The sequence below is a fragment of the Scyliorhinus torazame genome, chromosome 3, assembly GCF_047496885.1.
Source record: "Scyliorhinus torazame isolate Kashiwa2021f chromosome 3, sScyTor2.1, whole genome shotgun sequence".
Classification (NCBI taxonomy): Eukaryota; Metazoa; Chordata; class Chondrichthyes; order Carcharhiniformes; family Scyliorhinidae; genus Scyliorhinus; species Scyliorhinus torazame.
In genome coordinates this window covers 96,205,610-96,230,604 of record NC_092709.1, presented here as the reverse complement: position 1 = coordinate 96,230,604, position 24,995 = coordinate 96,205,610, and the positions used below count along the sequence as shown (strand labels likewise).

Below are 24,995 nucleotides of genomic sequence, written 5' to 3'. Positions count from 1 at the left end.
ATGCCACTACCACTGGGCTTGTGGGATACAGAGCCGGCGAGAACGGTAGAGGTGCCATTAACAAAGCCTTCAGGTGCGTGCCCTTGCAGGATGCCGCCTCCACTCGCTCCCACGCCGACCCCTCCCCCACTAACCACTTCCTAACCATCGATATATTAGCCGCCCAGTAGTAATTAATAAAGTTCTGAAGGGACAAGCCCCCTCCTCGCGCCCCCGCTCAAGTAGGACCTTCTTAACCCGCGGGACTTTGCCGGCCCATATAAAACCCAAGATCGCCGCATTCATCTTCCTAAAAAATGCCTTTGGGATGAAAATTGGAAGACACTGAAACACGAACAGCAGTCTCGGAAGGACTGTCATTTTCAGTCTTTACCCTCCCCGCTAATGACAGCGAGAGCACGTCCCACCTTCGGAAGTCCCCTTTTATTTGCTCTATCAACCTGCCCAAATTTAATTTGTGAAGCTGATCCCAGTCTCTTGCCACTTGAATACACAGGTACCTAAAACTCCCTCCCACTAGTTTGAACGGCATCTCCCTCAGTCTCCTGCCTCCTTGCCTGGATCGCAAAAACCTCACTCTTGCCCATATTCAGTTTGTAACCTGAGAACCAGCCAAATTCCTCCAATATCCCCATAATTCCTCCAATCCTCCCCAACAGGTCCGTTATGTGAAGGAGCAGATCGTCCACATAGAGCGAAACCCTATGATCCACCCCCCCTCTCAGTATTCCCCGCCAAATGTTCGATGCTCGCAGCGCCATTGCCAAAGGCTCTATGGCCAAGGCAAACATTAGTGGGGAGAGCGAACACCCCTATCTCGTACCCCGACACAGGCTTAAATATTCCGATCGAACCTGGTTTGTCCTTACATTTGCCACCGGTGCCTGATATAGCAACTGGACCCAATCCACAAATCCCTGCCCAAACCCAAACCTTCCCAGGACCTCCCACGGATATTTCCACTCCACCCAATCAAAGGTCTTTTCTGCATCCATGGCCACCACCACCTCGACCTCGCGCCCCTCTGCAGGCATCATTATTACATTCAGGAGCCGCCCAATGTTGGACATCAGGTGCCGTCCCTTAACAAATCACTTTTGGTCCTCCCCTATTACCCCTGGAACACAATCCTCTAAACGTGTGGCCAAGATCTTTGCCAGCAATTTTGCATCCACATTTGGCAGGGAGATTGGCCTATACGACCCACAGCTCTCCGGATCCCTGTCCTGTTTCAAAATAAGGGAAATCGATGCCTGCGATAACGTGGGGGGGAGCACTCCAAGCTCCTTTGACTCATTAAAAGTCTTTACCAGAAACGCCCCAACAGCCCGGAAATCTTTTTATCAAACACAACTGGGTATCCGTCCAGTCCCGGGGCTTTGCCCGATTACATCATCCCAAACCCGTCTATAACCTCCCCAAGCCCGATTGGGGTTCCCAAACCCTCCACCAACTCCTCATCTATCCTCGGGAACTCCAGTCCCCTGACAAATTGCTTCACCCCCTCCTCCCCACAATTTACTGTAAAACTCCCGAAACACACCATTCACCCCCGCCGGATCCAGAATCACCTTCCCCCCTGTATCCCTCACTTTCCCTCGCTCTCTCGCCGCCTCCTGTTTCCTCAGCTGGTGCGCCAGCATCCTGCTAGTTTTTCCCCATAGTCATAAACCGCCCCCTTTACCCTCCTCAGCTGTCCCTCCGCCTTACCTGTGGACAGGAGCCCAAATTCTAGCTGCAGTCTCTGACGCTCTTTCAAAAGCCCATCATCCGGAGACTCCGCATACCTCCTGTCAACCTGTAAACTTTCGCCTACTAGTCTGTCCAACACCGCTCACTCAGCCTTCTCCATATGGGCCCGAATTGAGATCAGTTCCCCTCTGATAACTGCCTTCAGTGTCTCCCAAGCCACCCCTGCCGAAACCTCACCTGTATCCTTGATCCCTATATATCCCCGAATGGCCTCTCTCACCAGCTCACAGGCCTCCTCCTCCGCTAGCAGCCCCATATCCAACCTCCATTGCGGGCGCTGAGCCTTTCCTTTGCTGACTTGCAAGTGCACCCAGTGCGGGGCGTGGTCTGACACCATAATTGCTGAATATTTTGCATCTACCACCTCAGCCAGCAGCGTCTTATCCATAACAAAAAGGTCTATCCGGGAATACACCTCATGCACATTGGAGTAGAACGAGTATTCCTTACTCCTCGGCCTCTCAAATCTCCACGGATCGACCCCTCCCATGTGCTCCATGAACCCCCGGAGCTCCTTCGCCACAGCTGATATCTTCCCAGACCTAGAACTCGACCGGTGCAGCCTTGGATCCAGGACAGTATTGAAATCTCCCCCCATAATCAGTCGATGTGAATCTAGGTCCGAGATCTTCCCCAGTACCCGTCTCACAAACTCAACGTCACCCCAGTTCGGGGCATATAAATTTACTAGTACCACGGCTATTCCCTCCAGCTTCAACCATAACCTCTCCGAGGCCAATCTTCGGCCCATGTCCCATACCTCCCCTGGCCCGTCCTCGGGCAACTACCGTCATCAACCGGCTCCGTCTCCTCTTTGAAAGTCTCCTGCCCGTTAGCAGTATGATCCCCCCCCCCACCCAACCCCTCCACTCCCCCTCCAACACCCCCCCCCCACATCGATCTTCAGCTCACCCCCCACTTTGCTTCCATGAACTAGCCCACCCAGCTGGCCTGGCAGCCCCCGCTCATGGCGCCTAGCCCCCACTGCAACCACTCACTCCATTGCCGCCACCGGAAGTCCTTTCCACCCTTCTTGAGAAGTGTAGTGAGGTGCAGTTTTTCAATCCAGAGGAACTACTGAATTTAGGGAACTCTGAAAAATTATAACTAGGGCATCTACAACGTGCTCCTTTACACCCCCGGATGGAAACTGTCAAGTCCTAAGGATTTGTCACTCTTTAGTTCCAATAATTTCCTAATTATTGATGATGTTCTTGCATTAATTGTAATAAGTCCCTGACCTCTATCGACTATTAATTTTTTCGGGACTTCAGGCAAGTTATCCTCCTTTTCAAGTGTAAACACTGAAGCAAAGTAACTGTTCAACATGTCTGCCATTTCCCCATTATTTTTTTAAAAAAAAATATATTTTATTGAAGTTTTTCAAACAAAGATTTTCCGTTTTTACGACTTAATAAAGGAATATACATTAAACGTTATTTAAATAATGTATTAAACTAACAGATGGAAAAAGAAATAAACAAAAAGCAAATATCAACAACTAACTAAGAAAAAACAAGAACACGGAATAATCCCCCCCCCCCTCCCCCCTGGGTTGCTGCTGCTGTCTTTTCTGTTTTTCCCTTATCGTTCCACGAGATGGTCAAGGAACGGTTGCCACCGCCTGGTGAACCCCTGAGCCGATACTCTTAACGCATATTTTATTCGTTCCAGTCTTATGAACCCTGCCATGTCGTTTATCCAGGCCTCCACGCCCGGGGGCTTCGCTTCTTTCCACATAAGTAGATTCCTTCGCCGGGCTACTAGGGACGCAAAGGCCAAGACGTCGGCCTCTTTCACCTCCTGCACTCCCGGTTCTTCTGCAACCCCAAATATAGCCAACCCCCAGCTTGGTTTGACCCGGACCCCCACCACCTTTGAGGTCACTCTTGTCACACCCTTCCAGAACTCATGCAGTGCCGGACACGACCAGAACTTCGCCGAGCTTCCCGAGCACCTCCCACACCTGTCCTCCACCCTGAAAAACCTGCTCAGTCTTGCTCCCGTCATATGCGCTCTGTGTAGAACCTTAAATTGAATCAGGCTAAGCCTGGCACACGAGGACGAGGAATTTACCCTACTTAGGGCATCTGCCCACAGCCCCTCCTCTATCTCTTCCCCCAGCTCCTCTTCCCATTTTCCCTTCAGCTCTTCTACCATCGCCTCCCCCTCGTCTCTCATCTCCCTGTATATGTCGGACACTTTACCTTCTCCAACCCATGCCCCCGAAATCATTCTATCCTGGACCCCTTGTGTCGGGAGCCGAGGAAATTCCCTCACTTGTTGCCTCGTAAATGCCCTCACTTGCATGTATCGGAAGGCATTCCCTGGTGGCAACTTATATTTTTCTTCCAATGCTTCCAAACTCGCGACGTCCCGTCCACAAACAGGTCCTTCAGCTTCCTAATTCCTGCTCGCTGCCAACATTGAAATCCCCCATCTCTCCTCCCCGGGACGAACCTGTGGTTATTCCTTATCGGGGACCACACCGAGGCACTCGTCACTCCCCTATGTCATCTCCACTGCCCCCAGATCTTCAGGTTCGCCACCACCACTGGGTTTGTGGTGTACCTTTTCGGGGAAATTGGTAGCACGCCGTCGCCAGCGCTTTTAGGCTCGTTCCCTTACAGGACGCCATCTCCAACCTTTTCCACGCAGCACCTTCTTCTTCCCTCATCCACTTACAGACCATCGACACATTGGCGGCCCAATAGTAGTCACTCAGACACGGCAGTGCCAATCCCCCTCTGTCCCTACTGCGCTGCAGGAACCCCCTCTTTACTCTCGGGGTCTTTCCCGCCCACACAAAGCTCATAATGCTCCTGTCTATTTTTTTGAAGAAGGCCTTTGTAATCAGGATGGGGAGGCACTGAAACACGAAAAGAAACCTCGGGAGGACCACCATTTTAATCGCCTGTACTCTGCCCGCCAATGACAGGGGCACCATATCCCACCTTTTAAAAGTCCTCCTCCATCTGCTCTACCAATCGCGTCAGGTTAAGTTTATGTAGGGTTCCCCAGTTCCTGGCCACCTGTATCCCCAGGTATTGAAAATTCCCTGCTACTCTCCTCAGCGGCAGAGCATCTATCCCCCTGCCCTGTTCCCCGGGGTGCATCACAAAAAGTTCGCTCTTTCCCATATTTAATTTGTATCCCGAGAACTCTCCAAACTCCCTGAGTGTCTGCATTACCTCTGGCATCCCCTCTACCGGGTCCGCCACATATAGCAGCAAATCGTCTGCATATAGTGACACTCGATGTTCCTCTCCCCCTCTAAGCACCCCCCTCCACTTCTTAGAGTCCCTCAGCGCTATGGCCAATGGCTCAATTGCCAACGCGAACAGTAACGGGGACAGGGGGCACCCTTGTCTTGTACCCCTATGTAGTCGAAAGTATCCCGATCTTTGCCTGTTTGTAACGACGCTTGCCACCGGGGCCGCATACAAGAGTCTAACCCATCTAATGAACCCCTCCCCGAACCCAAATCTCTTCAGCACCTCCCACAAATAGTCCCACTCCACCCTCTCGAATGCCTTCTCTGCATCCATCGCCACCACTATCTCTGCCTCCCCCTCCGGTGGGGGCATCATCATCACCCCCAGCAACCTTCGTACATTGGCATTCAATTGTCTCCCCTTAACAAACCCTGTCTGGTCGTCATGTACCACCCCTGGGACACAATCCTCTATCCTTGTCGCCATCACTTTGGCCAGCAGTTTGGCGTCTACGTTTAGGAGGGAGATGGGCCTGTATGACCCACACTGCAGTGGGTCTTTGTCTCGTTTCAGAATTAGCGATATCGGCGCCTCCGACATTGTCGGGGGCAATGTCCCCCTTTCCTTAGCCTCATTAAAGGTTCTCGCCAAAAGCGGGGCCAACAGGTCCATATACTTCCTATAAAATTCCACCGGGAACCCATCTGGTCCCGGGGCCTTCCCTGCTTGCATGTTCCCAATTCCTTTGATCACCTCATCCACCTCAATCTGCGCCCCCAGACCTGCCACTTCCAGCCCCTCCATCCCCGGGAACTCTAGCTGGTCCAAAAAGTGTATCATTCCCTCTTTCCCCTCCGGGGGTTGGGACTTGTACAGCCTCTCATAGAATGTCTTGAACACCTCGTTCACTTTCCCTGCTCTCTGTTCCATCTTTCCCGTTTCGTCCCTAATCTCTCTCGCCGCTCCCCTCTTCCGAAGTTGTTGGGCCAGCAGCCGGCTCGCCTTTTCCCATATTCATATTGCATCCCCTGTGCCTTCCTCCACTGTGTCTCTGCCTTTCCCGTGGTCAGCAGGTCAAACTCCGTCTGTAATCTTCGTCTTTCCCTGTATAGCCCTTCGTCTGGGGCCTCCGCATACTTCCTATCCACCCTCAAAATTTCCCCTACTAATCTCTCTCTTTCTTTACCCTCTTGTTTCCCCTTGTGGGCCCTGATGGAAATCAGCTCTCCTCTAACCACCGCCTTCAGCGCTTCCCATACTACTCCCACCTGGACCTCCCCATCGTCATTGACCTCCAGGTATCTTTCGATACATCCCCTCACCCTTCCGCATACCCCCTCGTCCGCCAGTAGTCCCATGTCTAATCGTCAGAGTGGGCGCTGCTCCCCTTCCTCTCCCAGTTCCAGATCCACCCAATGCTGGGCGTGATCTGACACGGCTATAGCCGAGTACTCCGTTCCTGCCACCCTCGGGATCAGTGCCCTTCCCAAAACAAAAAAGTCTATCCGGGAATATACCTTGTGGACGTGGGAGAAAAAGGAAAACTCTTTACCCATCGGTCTGGCGAATCTCCACGGATCCACTCCCCCCATTTGCTCCATGAATCCCTTAAGCACCTTGGCCGCTGCCGGCCTTCTCCCGGTCCTGGATCTGGACTGGTCCAGCCCTGGGTCAAGCACTGTGTTAAAGTCCCCCCCCATTAACAAGTTTCCCACCTCCAGGTCCGGGATATGTCCCAGCATTCGCTTCATGAATCCCGCGTCATCCCAGTTCGGGGCATATACGTTCACCAGCACCACCGCCTCACCCTGCAATCTGCCACTCACCATCACATACCTGCCCCCACTATCCACCACTATGGTCTTAGCCTCGAACGATACACGTTTCCCCACCAGTATTGCCACCCCTCTGTTTTTCGCGTCCAACCCTGAGTGGAATACCTGTCCCACCCATCCTTTCCTTAGTCTAACCTGATCCGCCAACTTCAGGTGCGTCTCCTGGAGCATAACTACGTCCGCCTTCAGTCTCTTTAAGTGCGCAAACACCCTTGCCCTCTTAATCGGCCCATTTAAACCTCTCACATTCCACGTGATCAGCCGGGTTGGGGGGCCATTTACCCCCCCCCCCTCGTCGTCTAGCCATCCCCTTTTTTAAACCATCTCCTCACCCAGGTCTCACGCACCCGTCTGTCCCCCAGACGGCGCCCTCCTGTCCCGACCACCTCGTCTCGTATCAGCTCTCCCTTACTCTCAGCAGCAACAACCCAGTTAATCCCCCCCCCTCCCTAGATCCCCCTCTAGCTTGATTACTCCCCCCATATTGCTTCCGGACGTCAGCTAACTCTGGCTGACCTCGGCTTCCCCCGTTCATCCTTTGACCTCCCTGCATGTGAGGCTCCCTTCCTTCCTGCGCCCTTTTTCCCGCCATAGTTTTCATAGCGCGGGAAAATACCCGCGCCTTCCTCTCGGCCCCGCCCCTAATGGCGCAGTTCCCTCATTCCCCTTCCCTGTCCCCTTTTTCCACCGGCGCCCACATTTCTTCATGTCCCCCACATCGGGGGGAGAAAAATTCCCCGTTCAACATTATTATACATTAGCCCTCCCCTCTCCCCACTTTACATTTCTGTGCCACCACCTCGCTACCCCTCTCCGGGCATCAATTTCTCAAGTCTAGTCCAATTTTTCTTCCTGAATGAATGTCCATGCCTCCTCCGCCGTCTCGAAGTAGTGGTATTTGCCCTGATGTGTGACCCACAATCTCGCCGGCTGCAGCATCCCAAATTTCTATGGAGCACCGCCTTGGCCCGGTTGAAACTCGCCCTCCTTCTCGCCACCTCCGCACTCCAGTCTTGACACATGCGTATCACCGCGTTCTCCCACTTGCTACTCCGTGTCTTCTTAGCCCAGCTCAGGACCATCTCCCTGTCCCTGTAGCGATGGAACTTCACCACTATTGCTCTTGGTGTTTCCCCTGCCTTTGGTCTTCTCACGAGGACCCGGTACGCTCCCTCCACTTCCAGGGGGCCCGTTGGGGCCTCAGCTCCCATTAGAGTATGGGGCATCGTACTCACATACGCCCCAGCTTCCTTCGGGTAGACCTAAAATCCATAGGTTCTTCCTCCTCGAGCTGTTCTCCGGGGCTTCCAGCCTTTCTATGCACCTCTTGTGTAGTGCCTCGTGCGTCTCCGTTTTTACCACCAGGCCCTGTATCTCGTCTTCGTCTCGGCTGCCTTTACCTTCACTCCACAGAGCTCCATCGCCTGGACCTTTTGTGTTTCCTTTAGTCCCTCGATTGCCAGTAACATAGGCGCCGGCACCACTTTCTTGAGCTCCTCCACACATCGTCGGAGGAACTCCTGCTGTTCCGGGCCCCATACCATCTGGGCTCCCTCGGCCGCCATCTTGCTTCTCCCTTCTCTTCTCTGCCGCTGCTCCAAAGGATCCTCCGCAATCTGGCCACTACTGTCGCTCCTTTCCATCCACACCCGGGGGGGACTCCTTCCTTTGTCACCTCACACTGGGTTTGGCCGCAAAAAATTTCCGTTGGGGCTCCCGATAAGAGGCCAAAAGTCCATTGAAACGGGAGGTGCCGAAACATGCAGCTTAGCTGATCATCGCCACAACCGGAAGTCCCATTTCCCCATTATTAATGACAATAACTCCATTTTCAGCTTTTGACCATTGCTCTTGCCCACCCGCTTTCCCTTTATATAACTATAACATTTCTTCTTATTGATTTTGATGTCCCCTGCAAGTTTCCTTTCATAATCTTTTTAGGAGCTCTTTTTAGCTGCTGTTTGAGCCTTTGCTGGTCTTTGTATCTGTCCCATTCGTCCAGGTCTGTGCTGTGTTTTGCATTTTCATAAGCCCTTTCTTTTAGTTTTATACTGTCCCTAATCTCTTTAGTTGCCCAAGTTTTTTTTTGTTGTGAAGTGTGGCTTTTTCCTCTCAGGGGCATATACTCACTCTGTATTTTGTTAAATGGTTCTTTAAATATTTTCCACTGTTGTTCAGTTGTTTAACTTATTAACAGATCTTCCCAGTTTACCGTGGACAGTCTCAGTCTCATCCCGTTAAAAGTCAACCTTACCCCAGTCTAAAATTCTAGTAGCTGATTCGTGCTGTTCACTTTCAAATGCTACATTGAATTTGATCATGTTGCGATCACTATTTGATAAATGTTCAGGTACAGTTAGGCTATTAATTAAATTTGGCTCTTTACTCATAACTAAATCTAATTCCATGCTCAACCCTCAGCCTTGCCTCCTCCTCCCCCATAAACTACCTGCAGTGTTCTAGTCAGCCAACAATTCTGTGTGACAAAGACTGTGGGACACCTGTTTAGTGTCCACAGCTGTGACCTGACTGAAATGGGACCTTAGCCTCAAAAGTGCAGACGGCTGTTTGCGCAGGCATGGGCAGCTGGCCGCTGGACTTGTCACTCAACCACCAAAAAGTTAAAATCGATAGCCACAACACAAGATAATATTAGACAACATGGAAATAAATACACATGTTAATGAAGGCCTAAGCATAAATGTATTTATTTTGTATTTGACAAATCTAGTGTTTTGCCACAGTGAATATTTGAGGCAGACTATTGCATCTTTCAAGGAAACATGGACAATTATTTGAAGCAGCGCAAGACGTAGAACTATAGAGACAAAACATAATAGTTGAATCAGGTTTGGATTGCTCTATTACAGTGTCAACATAGGCATGGTTCTCTGCTGTTAACTTCTATATGCTGTAACATCTGATTGAGTGGCAATTGAGTCAGATTAGCACTCTGCTTTAAAGTTCTTAACTGGAAATCCAGGTGATTCAATCTTGTCTGACCTTCCAACTCAGGCTTGGCGTGATCTGGGTCCTCAGGCCTCGTGTCAAAGAGCTGTAGAGTGGAAGGCAAGTAAACCCCATCCCCTTTTTTACAGCACTGAGGTCAGGGTTGGGTTGGGTTGGGCCTTGGAGGGTCAGGTAGACCTTGGGTGGGGGGAGCAATGAAAGTCAAGAGTTAGTCCTTGGGAATGGGTGTCTTGAGGAGGGGTGAGAGTGGGGAAAGCCGGAGGATGTTCCATGGGGGAGAAATCCTGTTTTGGGGCAGAAATGGAGAGTCGGGGAAGAGGGAGAGAAACAGTCATGTCGAAAGATCAGCGTGGGTCTGTATAATAGTTACCGAAAAGTTAAAGTTAGGTTTTAATCCTTCTAACATTTTCTGGGTAACTATTAATGAAATATTGTCAGAACCGCTCAAACTTTGCAATCTCAACCGCATTTTCAGATGGTTCCCAGTGCAGGGGAACTGCCCAAGGGCCGCCTGCACTTCCCAGGCAATTGCTGCGCAAACCTTACCTGGAAAGTCCAGGTGGTGATCCTCACCACATCCTTTGGGCACCTCCCAGTTTAACCGCCCTGCAGCTTGAAGGTTACAGATATGTATTTTTGTCTGCTCTACAATTAATGAATCACTGCATGATTCCCTTATGCACTTGTAATAAAAAAAATAAAAGTCTTAACTTACCAATAATTTTATATCTAACAAGTCCATTGTCCCCTGCGTCGATGTCGAAAGCCACAACAGTATAAATAATCCCTGGTTCCATATTCTCGGAAATATGCAGCTCATGTAAAGGAGGCATGAATTCAGGTCGATGGTCATTTTCATCCAGTATAGTCAACATGATTGTAGTTGTGTCAGACAGAGACGGGGTCCCACTGTCTCGGACCAAAACTACACATGCAACATGCATAGCATAGTTATTCGAGAAACTGCATCGGTCATCTTAATATTAATGCTTCTTTAGCTGAAGAACAGTGGGCGCGATTCTCCGCTCTCGCGCCGGTTTGGAGAATCGCCTGGGTCGCCAAATTTTCCCGCGACGCCGGTCCGACGCCCTCCCGCGATTCACGGAAGCGGCCAGATCGGCACAATCGCGTTTTGTGCGGCGCGGTCCAGTGAATCGCCCGAGACAGCCAAAATGGCGATTCACCGGTACCCCCGTGATTCTCAGTGCCGAGTGGCCTGCCCAAAACGGCAGGTTCCCCCCGGCGCCCTCCACACCTGGTTGCTGCCGGCGGGAACAGCGCGGGAACGCTGGGGGGTGGGGGGGCGGCGGCCTGCGGGGGGGCGCGGGGGGGATCCTGCACCGGGGGGGGGGGGGGGGGCCTCAAATGGGGTCTGGCCCATTTTCGGGCCCTGAATCGGTCGGGATAGAGGCCGTTTCGCGCCGTCGTGAACCTCGACGCGTTCACGATGGCGCGAACACTCTGTCTCCATTTCAGAGAATCGCGCCCAATATGCTTATAGTAATAGAATTAATTTATATTCCCATACCACTAATATTATAATGCAACAGTACAAATAAGATAATTATATTAAAACAAATTTAGTGTGGCTTCAAATTAGCTAATTCCTGTTCTGTGAAAAACTCTGAAAAACTTTCTGTTCTGCTTTTAAGTTCACCTTAAGAACTAACCTTTTAGCAGAGGCTAATTCTACATATATTCCACAATTTATTCAAAAGAGTGAATAAGTCTAATTAAAAAGCAACATATAGAGCTTACCTTTAATAGCAAAATATTCTTGCCTTTCTCTATCCAATACCTGTGTTGTAGTGATGATGCCAGTTTTGGGGTTTATTTTGAATGCATCATATCCGGCTCTTGGTAAAATCTCATAAATGAGTGCAGAATTTAGATCTGGGAATAAAAATAAATAGTTAAGATGAATATTAAAAATGAATGGATTTTTAAACTCAATATTACAAAGTAATCAAAATAAAATGTAATTGACTTGAAGTTTCCCCTACAACGCCAATGCAGACATCTTCAAAATAGATTGAGCAAAGTGCAGATGCTTGTGTGTGTTTTCACCTCACTGCTGCCTGAACCCATTTCCTAGATAGTTTTCCTAATATGTAGCATTGACACCAAGTGGTCGGGTTAGAAATGTAAAGACGGTCTAGTTGCACAGCATGGGCATGGATGTTGGGCACTTGTAGATAGCAACCACCTATGTAAATGAAATAAATCTCACTTATAGCAACTTATGGCTCCCTGTTCTCATAAGACTTCTTCATGTTGTGCTGCTAAGCCAACTGCATCTGTGTTCCACCGAAAGGCTGGGTGCTCACTCCAGATCCCCCTCCATTTGCTCTCTGCAAGGCTGCCAGCTCATTGATTGGTGTGCCATCAGTAACAGAGTCACAGTTGTGTCAGTTTCTCCCTGCTAATGAGGGCGTTTGCCACAATGTTCAGGGCCAACACTCAACTCAGTCCTTGTGAAAGTTTGATCTCAAGCCAGTGCTTAGACCCTTATGAAAAGATTGCATCTGCCTTCGATGTTACTGAATCTCAGGGGCACAACTACCCAAGGAGGAGCCTAGATCAGGAGAGATGAAACTCAACACGATACATCACCTTGAAAGACCCTGGTCACTTGAGAGTAAGCATTGCCAGCAATCAGCAGGAAGGGACATTACCACTGGCCCCAATCTTCGCAATCCATGAAACAGGGGCTTATGAGGGCGTCCTGAGCTCTCTTGCCCCTTCTGGCCATCGCCACTGCCTGATGGCATTCCTCTGCTCCTACCAGGACATCCTCTGTCGTTCACCTCAATGTTCTCTTCATCAGAGACGATATGCCGCTCCTCCACTTCCTCCCCAGGCACCTCCTCATCCCGTTGAAGCACCAAGTTGTGCATTGCGCACCAGACAACCACGATGCGCAACAACCTCTGCGGATAATATTGCAGGGCTCCACCAGTGGAGTCCAAGTGCCTGGGGTGTCTTGTGGGGATCTATATATTGGGGATCTCCGGTCGGCGTCACCCTCGAGGTGGTGGAATTGCATCGCCATGGGGAGGGAGTCCAGCCGCTGGACCTCGCCATTGGGTTGCCTGCTCTAAATGGCAGCTCAATCCCAGCACAGGGCTTCACGCAGGGTTAGAGAATTCAGAGTCCAGCCCATTAATAGGGTCAATTTGATCTATTTGTATCCTCCCGCTGGCAGGGGCATGAACCTCGTCACCACCACCAGCAGGGACCCCACCACCAGCATCAGAAAGAGATTGGCGTCCATTCTTTGGACGTCGCTGGATTCTCCACTGCATTAGGGAGCTCAGGTCCCAACACAGGAGAATCCAGCACTTTGTCTCTGCTGCACTCTGTGGCTTCTGCACTAGCGTCATCAGCCAGGTCCTCAGGGCATACCCCTTGTCCCCAAGGAGACAACTGTGCAGCCACTGTGCTCCCTAAAAACGTATTGTATCTGAGAGCGGCTAAGGATGAATTTATCGCGGACACTCCCCGGGAACATAGCACACACCAGATGGGCTTTCTTTGGTCGCAGACTAGCTAAACATTAAGGATGTGGTTGATAAACTGGACTCTTTGAAGCCACGGGATTGGATAGCCACATGAGTGAAGTCAATGGCTCCCTACACTTGTGGAAAGCCTGATATCTGGGCGAATCCCATGACACTTGTGTTGTGGCCAGCCTGGCCCCGGTCAAAACAGATGTATTTGTGAGCCCTTGAGAAGAGTGCATCCATCACTTTCTTGATGCATTTATGAGTGGAGGTTTGTGAGATGCCACAAATGTCACCCTCTGAAAGGAGTCAGATGCATAAAAACGGAGGGTGGCTGTGACTTTCAAAGCAATAAGCTATGGATGAACTCCAAAACCATGCGGCGCCAACTCCTGAAGCAGGTTACACAGATGAGCCACCATATTCCTGCAAAGGTGAAGTCGTTGTGTTCACCAGTTCTCACTAATCTCTAGGAAGGTCAAGAACCACTTGGAGACACTGGTCCGTAGAAGGCGCCTTAGGGCAGCCGCTCTCAGGAGTCCCTCCCATGGCAGTGGAACAGACCCCCCCCCCCCACAATCACACACTGCCACAAGTTGCTCTGTTCAACAATTCTCCTACCCTCCCATCATCGATGAGCAACATGATCATTGCTGTTACTGTCTGAGAATGTGGCAGTTTCCAAGTTGGCAGGCTGGAACTAGTACAGCCAAAAGGATCAGTGCTGCAGGCCTCAGTTATTTACAATCTGTATTAATGACTTAGACAAAGAGACCAAGAATAACGTATGCAAATTTACTGATAAGATTTACTGATTACTGATTTACTGATTAGATTGTTTGGATGATTGGGCGGAGAGATGGCAAATGGAGTTTAATCTGGACAAATGTGAGGTAATGCATTTTGGAAGGTCTAATGCAGGTAGGGAATATACAGTGAATGGTAGAACCCTCAAGAGTATTGAAAGTCAAAGAGATCTAGGAGTACAGGTCCACAGGTCATTGAAAGGGGCAACACAGGTGGAGAAGGTAGTCAAGAAGGCATACGGCATGCTTGCCTTCATTGGCCGGGGCATTGAGTATAAGAATTGGCAAGTCGTGTTGCAGCTGTATAGAACCTTAGTTAGGCCACACTTGGAGTATAGTGTTCAATTCTGGTCGCCACACTACCAGAAGGATGTGGAGGCTTTAGAGAGGGTGCAGAAGAGATTTACCAGAATGTTGCCTGGTATGGAGGGCATTAGCTATGAGGAGCGGTTGAATAAACTCGGTTTGTTCTCACTGGAACGAAGGAGGTTGAGGGGAGGCCTGATAGACGTCTACAAAATTATGAGGGGCATAGACAGAGTGGATAGTCAGAGGCTTTTCCCCAGGGTAGAGGGGTCAATTACTAGGGGGCATAGGTTTAAGGTGAGAGGGGCAAGGTTTAGAGTAGATGTACGAGGGGAGTGTGTGCCTGGAACTCGCTACCGGAGGAGGTGGTGGAAGCAAGGACGACAGTGACATTTAAGGGGCATCTTGACAAATACATGAATAGGATGGGAATAGAGGGATACGGACCCAAGAAGTGTAGAAGATTGTAGTTTAGTCGGGCAGCATGGTCGGCACGGGCTTGGAGGGCCGAAGGGCCTGTTCCTGTGCTGTACATTTCTTTGTCCTTTGTTCTTTGATAATACAAAGCTAGTAGATACAAAGAGGCTGCAATGAGATATAGATAAGTTAAATGAGTGGGCAACAAGGTGGCAGATGGAGTATAATGTGAGAAGGTGTGAAGTCATTCACTTTGGTGGTAAGAATAGAAAAACAGAATATTTTTTAAAAGCTATGAGACTTTTAAACATTGGTATTCAATCAGAGAGACTTGGTTATACTCATAAAAGGAACATAGAAAGCTAGCATGCAGATAGAGGAAGCAATTAGGAAGGCAAATAGCGTGTTGGCCTTTACTGTAAGGGGCTTGAAGTACGAGAATAAGGAAATCTTGCTGCATTTGTACACGGCTTTGGTGAGACCACATCTGGAGTACTGTGTGCAGTTCTGTGTCCATGTCTAAAGAAGGATATATTTGCCTTGGAGGCGATACAGTGAAGATTCACAAGGTTTGTTCCTAGGATGAGAAGGTTGTTCTTTGATGGAATGCTGAGTAAATTGGGCCTATACTGTCTGGAGTTTAGAAGAATGAGAGGTGATTTCATTGAAACATACAAGATTCTGAAGGGGTTTTACATGGTAAACACGGAGAGATTGTTTCCCCTGCCTGGGAAGTGTAGGAAACAGGAGCACAACATCAGGATGAGGGATCAATCATTTAGGATTGAGATGGGGAGAAATTTCTTCATCCATAGGGTTGTAAATCTTTGGAATTCTCTACCCCAGAGCATTGTGTCTGTACTGTTATTGAGTATATTTGATATGATTTGTCACATGTACCGAGATACAGTGAAAAGTATTGTTCTGCATACAGTCCAGGTAGATCGTTCCATACAGGAAAAACATAGGATATACGATAGATTAGACATCAATTGCAGCACACAGAGTATAGTGCTACTCAGTAGAGAAGACGGGTGGAGAGATCAGTTCAGTCCATAAGAGGGTCACTCAGGAGTCAGTAATAGCGGGAAAGAAGCTGTTTTTGAATCTGTTAGTGCGTGTTCTCAGACTTTTGTATCTCTTGCCCGATGGAAGAGGTTGGAATGAGATAATAACCCGGGTGGGAGGGTCTTTCATTATGCTGCACGCTTTCTAAAGCAGTGGGAGATGTAGACAGAGTCAATGGATGGGAGGCAGGTTTGCATGATGGACTGGGCTGTGTTCACGACTCTCTATAGTTTCTTAGGAAGTATAGACACTGTTGTGCTTTCTTGGTCGGAGCATCAACGTCGGTGGATCAGGGCAGATTGTTGGTGATGTGCACATCTAGGAATTTGAAGCTGTCAACCATCTCCACTTCGGCACCATTGATGCAGACAGGAGTGTGTACTTTGCTTCCTGATGTCAATGACCAGCTCCTTAGTTTTGCTGACACTGAGGGAGAGATTGTTGTTGTTACACCACGCCACTAGGTTCTCTATCTCCCTCTTGTACTCTGGCTCATCATTGTTTGATATTTGACCCACTACGGTCATGTCATCAGCAAATTTGTAGATGGAGCTAGAGTCAACTTTAGTCATGCAGTCGTGTGTGTATACGGAGTAGAGTATGTGGCTAAGTACGCAGCCTTACGGGGCCCCAATATTGAGGATTATCGTGGAGGAGGTGTTTTTTATCCTTATTGATTGTGGTCTATGGGTCAGGAAGTTGAGGATCCAGTTGCAGAGGGAGGAGCCATGTTCTAGGTTTTGGAATTTTGATATGAGCTTGGCTGGGATTATGGTGTTGAAGGCGGAGCTGTAGTCAATGAATAGTGGCTGACATAGGTGTCCTTGTTGTCGACATGCTCCAGGGAAGCGTGTAGGGCCAGGGAGATAATGTCTGCTGTGGACCGGTTTTGGCGGTATACGAATTGCAGTGGATCGATGCATTCTGGGAGTTCATGTATCTCATGACCAACCTCTCGAAGCACTTCATAATGATAAATGTCAAGACCACCGGTTGGTAGTCGTTGAGGCCCGTTGCCTGGTTCTTCTTTGGCAACTATCATTCGTATGATAGTGGTCTTCTTGAAGCAAATGGGAACCTCGGAACGAAGTAGGGAAAGTTTCAAGATGTCCGCGAACCTACCCGCCAGTTGGTCCGCGCAGGGTCTGAGTGCACGACCAGGGACTCCGTCAGCACCCGTTGCTTTACGAGGGTTCACTTTCAAGAAAGCCGATCGGAGGCTGTAACAATAGGTGTGGACGTGTCTGAAGCTTCTGGGGCAGTTGACAATGGTTTGATGGTTTCCTGTTCAAACCGAGCATTGATATCATCAGGGAGGGGTACGCTGTTGCCGGAGATTCTACTCAGCTTTGCTTTGTAGCCCGTTATGTTGTTTAAGCCTTGCTGCAACTATGAGAGTCCAGATCGTTAGATGTGACTCTAGCTTAGTCTGGTAATGTCTCGTGGCGTCCCTGATGGCTTTGTGGAGGTCCTACCTAGATTTCTTGTATAGGTCAGGGTCACCTGGCTTGAACGCCTTAGACCTGGTCTTCAGTAGGGAGTGAATCTCCCTGTTAAACCATGGTTTGCGGTTGGAGAATGCACGCACTACCTTCTTTGGCACACAATCTTCTACACACTTAATGACGACGTCGTTTCGGTTGGCCGCTGAGTTCTTGAATATGGACCAGTCCGCTGACTTCAAGCAGTTGCCTAGGAGTTCTTTCCATTGTCTCAGACCAGCACTGCACGACCTCCTTCACCGGATTCTCCCGCTTAAGTTTCTACTTGTATGCCGGGAGAAGGAGCACCGTCTTGTGGTCTGATTTTCCAAAGTGCGGTTGGAGATGGATCGGTAAGTGCCCTTGATGTTTGCGTAGCAGTGGTCAAGGATGTTGGGGCCTCTGATGGGACAAGAGATGTGTTGGTGGAATTTTGGCAGTACACTCTTGAGGTTGTCCTGGTTGAAGTCCCCGGCCACAATGAACAAGACCTCTGGGTATTCTGTTTCATTGTTATTTATCGTGGTGCACAGTTCATCAAGCGCCTTCTTCACTTCCGCCGGGGGTTGGATGTAGACACTGTGATGGTGGCAGAACTGAACTCCTGTGAATGGTAGTATGGTATTCCAGGTCCAAGGAACAGTATGTCACCAGGGTTGCCACGTCCGAGCATCAGGAGAAGTTGGTGGGGAAGGCAAACGTCTCCACCCTTCATTTTGCCTGATGATACCGTGCAGTCCATCCAGTGTATTGGGAAGCCGTCAGGTTGTATGGCACAGTCCGGTGAGGCAGCAGTGAGCCATGTCGCTGTGAAACAGATCACACAGCAGTCTCTTACTTCCCTCTGAGAGGTAAGTTTAGCTTTAAGCTCGTCCAGCTTCTTTACGACTGCTTGGATGTTTGTCAGGGTATGCTAGCAAGAGAAGATTTGAAACCGCGTAATTTTGGTCTCACCTGCAGACTGCAGTGTTTCCCTTGCTTCCTTGTTCGGCGGCTGCTTCCGGATGGTCCCAGGATCCAATGGGAGAAGTCTGACCTCGTGGAAGGAAGTGATTGCATCTGGTGGGGTCCCGGGTGCTGATTGTGATTTTGGGGTCACCGGAGAGGGGTGGGGGGGGGGGGGGGGGGAGATTATCATAGAATTTACAGTGCAGAAGGAGGCTATTCGGCCCATCGAGTCTGCACCGGCTCTTGGAAAGAGCACCCTACCCAAGGTCAACACCTCTACCCTATCCCCATAACCCAGTAACCCCACCCAACACTAAGGGCAATTTTGGACACTAAGGGCAATTTATCATGGCCAATCCACCTAACCTGCACATCTTTGGACTGTGGAAGAAAACCGGAGCACCCGGAGGAAACCCACGCACACACGGGGAGGATGTGCAGACTCCGCACAGACAGTGAACCAAGCCGGAATCGAACCTGGGACCCTGGAGCTGTGAAGCAATTGTGCTATCCACAATGCTACCGTGCTGCCCTTATAGGGGGGCATGTTCGTGATCCGGTTTGGCCCCGGGTTCCATGAGGACAGGTCTAGCTTTCGGCATATTCGGGTCCTCTCGTTGGGTATTTGCTGTTTTGGGGGTGTTTAGTCTGGCTTTGGGTTGCTGGCAGGTCTTCCTGGGTCAAGTTGGGTTGGCTCACGTGTTCGGTTCCAGTGTTGGTGGTCTGGTCGGGCTGAGATTCAAGACTGAGATATCTATATTTTTGGATTTCTCAGGAAATCTAGGAATTTGGGGAACAGGCAGGAAAGTGGAGTTGAGGTAGAAAGTCAGCCATGATCATGCTGAAAAGAAGAGCAGGCTCGAGGGGGTGAATAGTTTACTTCTGTTCCCATTTCTTACGTTCTTACAAGTGGTCCCAAGACTGCCGATCAAGCTGGCTGCCTGCTAAGATTCTGTCTTTCTTGACCAAAATTCCTCCCCCTGGCTTGGAAATTCCACTCCAATTACTTGGGTTGCCAAAGGTAAGAATTTTTGGATGAGGGACCCATCTAAAGCAGGGGTATTCCAAATATCATCTTCAAATTAACTGCAAGAGAAACATATAATTTTCTCAACAAGTTTGCAATTCGAACACGAAAGCAACTGTGGAAGAGTGGATAGGTGTAGAGGGAGGAGAGGTTGGAGATCTTGGGGTGAGTAATTCGAGATCATAGTGAGCAGGCGGAGGGGAGGGTTGGAGATCAAGGGGTTTGATCGTTGGACCTGTAAATAGCTAAATCTGGGAGAGGAACATTCCTGCTCGTCTTGGCTCACAAGTAGCAAATGGTTAGCACTGTTGATTCACAGCGCCAGAGTCCAGGGTTCGATTGCAGCTTGGGTCACTTTCTGTTCAAAGTCTGCACGTTCTCCCCGTGTTACATGGGTTTCCTCCGGGTGCTCCGGTTTCCTCCCACAAGTCCCAAAAAACTTGCTTGTTAGGTGAATTCGACATTCTGAATTCTCGCTCAGTGTACACGAATATGCCCCTGAGTGTGGCGACTAGGGGATCTTCACAATAACTTAATTGCAGGGTTAATGTAAGACTACTTGTGACAATAATAAAGATTATTATTATTAACTACACTTCCCTGATGGATCCAGACCATCGTTCCACCTGATTCCTGATGGATCCAGACCATCGTTCCACCTGATTCCTGATGGATCCAGACCATCGTTCCACCTGATTCCTGATGGATCCAGACCATCGTTCCACCTGATTCCTGATGGGTCCAGACCATCGTTCCACCTGATTCCTGATGGATCCAGACCATCGTTCCACCTGATTCCTGATGGATCCAGACCATCGTTCCACCTGATTCCTGAGCCCCTGGAAACCTGGCCTCCATGGGTTAAAAGTAAAAATACTGTTCAAATGAAGATGCGTCCCAAGGATGACCTGGTTGCCCAATTTTGTTCAAATCTGACATTGGCAGGTTGGAGGATTGGTGTGAGTTTCAGATTTTTAAAATTTATATTATCTGCAGCTGTAGGACCTCAATTTACAAAATGAACAGCTGCCTCCTGCCTCTTTCCAGCAGGAATATTTGGCATTCAAAGACCTGCTTAAAAATTAATTCAGGCAGTCAAACAGATGCACAAACGTCCCATCACATTTTTCACTGACAGGTGCCTATTTTTCAAATAATAAATGGGAAGCCAAAGTTGAAAGAATTCCTATTCTTTAACAGCTGAATACTTCCGTGGAATGTTAATTTATTCATATCCACTCCTGACCTGTTACTCTGGAATCTTTTTATTGTTGATGGGTAAAGACGTTCTCAATATTGTCTGAATTCTGTTTCCTCTTTTGCTCCTTCCAGGGAAACACTATGCCCAAATGCCTAGCTCTAATAGCCCTCAGGAAACAAGCCAGTCATTAATTATTATCTTCCCTACATCCTATTTGTGGGGGCTCGAAGCAATACAAGGTAGACGTCAGGAAGGAAGAACAACAGTGTTTATTTGCAACTAACAAGGGTAATTTATATACAGGATTTCTATATCAGTGCTCCCAGGTTCACTTTGGCCAAAACTTAATTCTCTGGGCCCAACGCTTTTTCCTCATTGGTCAGGGCCTGGTACCTTTTCTTCATTGTTTCAGGGTATCCCACACGATATGCCCCCAGCCAGTCACAAGGACTGTGAGGGCACACCCCTTAAAGGGGCAAGCTACCACACTAAGTATTCCTTTGGATGCAAAGAAACCAATCAGTGCAAATTGGCTTCATTTGACAGGAGCAGTAAAATGTATAAATCATAGTCTCTATGGAATTAAATGAAAAGTCATAATTTTATATTTATCTTGCTATTAAATATTATTGCAGTTGCAAAGTGTTAATACAACTCTAAATACTTCTCTTAAAAATAGAACATATAAAAGATTAATTTTTTGTTCAGCTTTTAATAAAAATACTTAATGAAGCCCTAATACCACAGCAAAGAGTGGAGATTAATAGAATTTATTGGCCTTTTACAGATTATACACCATATTGTTCAGAATTGAAGATTATGTAATAAATTACTGAAGCTGTATTAGAATAACAGGTATTTTAACCCGAGTAATCATAGTCAGTAGCTCTATTTGACATCATATTCAGAAAAGTTGGAAAAATAACTTTTGACCTTAGTCCATATAGTTACTACTTAATGATTGTTACCTTCCATATTCCATATTGCTTTAAACATGATTTACTGTTTCCTTTACTTTGAAACACTTTGCAGCTAAACAAGAAAGGGATTGAAACTAGAATAGCTAGAAGTTACTTTTACCTGAATCTCTATCAGAAGCTTCAACCTGGATAACAAATGCTCCCATATTAAGGTTTTCAGGAACTCCAACTTCATAGATAGATTCTGGGAACTTCGGTGCTTCATCGTTTATATCAACAATAACGACCATCAGTGTCTGTGTTGAGGACTGAACAGGAATTCCATTGTCCCATCCTGAAATTGTGAGGGTACAGGATTTTTGCCTTTCATTGTCTAGATGGGTGGCTAATGTCAGCAAACCTATTAAAATAGACAAGATCAAATACAAGTTTTCTTCACCTTTGTTGCCTGCTGTGTTGGCAGCATAGTTTAGTTCAGCAAAACTCAACAAACTAGTTTTAGTACCTGATGATTCATCGAGATTGAAAGTATTGTCTTCATTCCCTGAGATGATAGCATATGAAATTCTTCCACTTTCACCGGCATCTGCATCATATGCAATAATACGATGAACGAGGCATCCCACTTCCTGATCTTCCATTACATAAGAAACATTTTCTGACACAAATATAGGTCTGTTATCATTTACGTCCAAAACAATAATTTGAGCTGTCACTGAGCCTACTTTGCGTTCATTTATATCTAAAGCCTGATCCGTTGCTGTTATTGTTAGAAGAAATGTTTTGGTAATTTCATGGTCAACCGGCAGTATTGTATATAAGCAACCTTGATAGGGATCTATATAGAAAGGATTTTCTGAGGAACTCCTGGACACAACAGAATATTGAAGATCACTATTTGGTCCACTTCCATCACCATCTTTTGCATCAAATACGTGAACAAGGGTCCCGACCGAAAGATTTTCTTGAATTCCAATCACAACTATATCATCTTTAAACCATGGTGAGTGATCATTTTGGTCTTCTACTTTAATACTGACAAAAGCAGTAATATTCCTTGAAGGAATATAGCTGTCATCTTCTGCTATAACCGTTAGCAAATAATGTGAAATTGCTTCGTAGTCTAGTTCTTGGCTTTGGTACAATTCCCCTGTCATACTGTTGACTCCAAACTGAAAATGGTCATCACCTTCAACAATGCTGTAATGTACCTTCCGACTGGCCAACAAATGATGGTCGTGAGAACTGATAGAGCCCAAAACTTTTCCAGGCCTTAAACCTTCTGGCATGATAAAATATCTTTGATTCTTTTGAGTGGTCAGTTTTTCTGAGACTCTGGGGATAACCTGAGAAAAGGTTCAATAATGTGGATTAATTTATTCAGTTCTTCATACAATACTTCTAATTTAAGGTTACAAATTGAGGCAAGAGATTTTACATTATTAGTATTCATCAAATTTTACTATTAAATGATTTTTAAACACATAATCTAATTCTCAAATCATTTTCAGAGCACTTAATTTGCAGTGAAATGTAACAGAGATGAAAGATAATTTTACAGAGTGCCAAAGTAGAATCACCCCTGTGTTTTCTTCATTTAAGAGCAGCAACATAAAATTAATTACAAAAAATACCCAACTTTTAAATTCCTGTACCTGGACGTTAATTATTGCAGTCTGTTGAAGAGGAGGGCTTCCTGCATCACTTGCCATCACCATTATTTTGTAATGTGATACATGACTGTGCATGAAAACCTTGGACGTTCTCAGTTCTCCAGTTTTGGTATCAATTTTGAAGCTATTTAAATAATCTTCTATAATTAAAAAGTATTAAAGTGAGAACTTAAAAATAACTTCCATCGCCTTTCGTTTCATTTCCATGAGCTAGAAAGTGTGGACTATTCAGCCCACACTTTGTTACAGACGTCAACAAATAAAAATGAACAAACTTGTCAAAAAACAGTCTAACCTTTAGTCATTTTCCTTCATAAAGAGATCACTTTAATATTATGTGATCTTGATGTCATGGCAATAGGCAGATGAATATGTCACAATTTTAATTCATATGATTCAATTGTTAGAGATTGATCATAATAGTTTTAATTGATACTAAATAATGCCTGGCGCTTATGGTTGACACATTGCAAACGGAAGCCAAAATTCTTTAAGAGTCAAGTATAAAATATAAATACGGGTTGAGCATCCCTTACCCGAGATGCTTGGGGTCGAGTGTGTTCGGAATTTGGAATATAATATGCATCTGCAGTGCGTTGGGAAGTGCGCATGTGCGACGTGTTGGGAAGTGCGCATGGTCAGCGTGTTGGGAACTGTGCATGTGCGGTACGTTGCAAACTGTATATGTGCAGCGTGTTGGGAACTGTCCATGTCCGGCACGTTGCGAACTGCATATATGCGGCAGGTTGGGACATGCGCATCACCCAGGGATCCTGATGTCACGTCGGCGCTCGTAAAAAAGTGCGGATTTCTGAATTTTTCGAAATTTCGAATAAGGGATGCTTAACTTGTATGATTAATAATAATCTTTATTGTCACAATAATAATAATATAACATATAATAATATTCGCTTATTGTCACAAGTAGGCTTCAATTAAGTTACTGTGAAAAGTCCCTAGTCGCCACACACCGGCGCCTGTTCGGGTACACAGAGGGAGAATTCAGAATGTCCAAATTACCTAACAGCACGTCTTTCGAGACTTGTGGGAGGAAACCGGAGCACCCGGGGGAAACCCACACTGAAACGGGAAGAACATGCAGACTCCGCACAGACAGTGACACAAGCCGGGAATCAAACCTGGGACCCTGGCACTCTGAAGCGACACTGCTAACCACTGTGCTACCGTGCAGCCCCATGTGTAATGCATAATGTTGAGACCTGCGTTGAAACACCAATGCGCCATCTGTTGTTAACTTTTTCAATTTAGTTCACTTTCATATAAAAGCAGTGTACAATTCAGATTAACAATACAAAATCATTTTCTCACACATCCTTACCTAATATAGAAAAAGAAACTGTGCCATTTTTGCCAACATCTGGATCTTTAGCAAATAGGGTAGTCAAAAATGTGCCTTCAGGATGAGCTACAAAAACCTGCCATTTCAATAAGCACACAAATTAAAGGGTCACAAATTAGACATAAATAAATATGTAGTATAAAATATTTAGCAATGGTCAATATAAATGGTGCATTATGGGCATGGAATTGCTGGGAAATTGCAGCACAACAATGACACATTAGCAGCGTTGCCATTATTGTAAAAAAAAACAGCAATTTGAGAAGTAACTGAAGTACACCATGACTTCTTATTCTCCACAAGCTGCTGAATCATTTGCACCACTCCACTGTCAGCCTTGACAAAACCACTATTAGTTCATTTTTGATGGTCAGCTCTCCATTTTAATTAATTGCCAATTTGCTAATTTAGGCCATTATTTGTGCTGCAGCCAGTTATACTGAAAAAATAATGGCCTGGATGACCAAATGTTCTATTGAAGCTGTGGAGGCTCAGCTCCAGTTGTGTGGAAAT

General features: G+C 47.3%; 1 protein-coding gene across 1 annotated transcript in view; it reads right to left on the bottom strand.

Annotated features, from left to right (window-relative positions):
• dchs2 (dachsous cadherin-related 2) overlaps positions 1-24,995 on the bottom strand; it is a 258,035-nt gene that overhangs the window by 95,669 nt on the left and 137,371 nt on the right. The window contains exons 7-12 of the mRNA XM_072496010.1: positions 24,462-24,558; positions 23,105-23,262; positions 21,955-22,795; positions 21,610-21,849; positions 11,531-11,665; positions 10,488-10,697 (exon numbers count right to left, since the gene is read on the bottom strand). Of these exons, the coding sequence (XP_072352111.1) occupies positions 10,488-10,697; positions 11,531-11,665; positions 21,610-21,849; positions 21,955-22,795; positions 23,105-23,262; positions 24,462-24,558 (1,681 nt within the window). The remainder of the gene's footprint in view (positions 1-10,487; positions 10,698-11,530; positions 11,666-21,609; positions 21,850-21,954; positions 22,796-23,104; positions 23,263-24,461; positions 24,559-24,995) is intronic.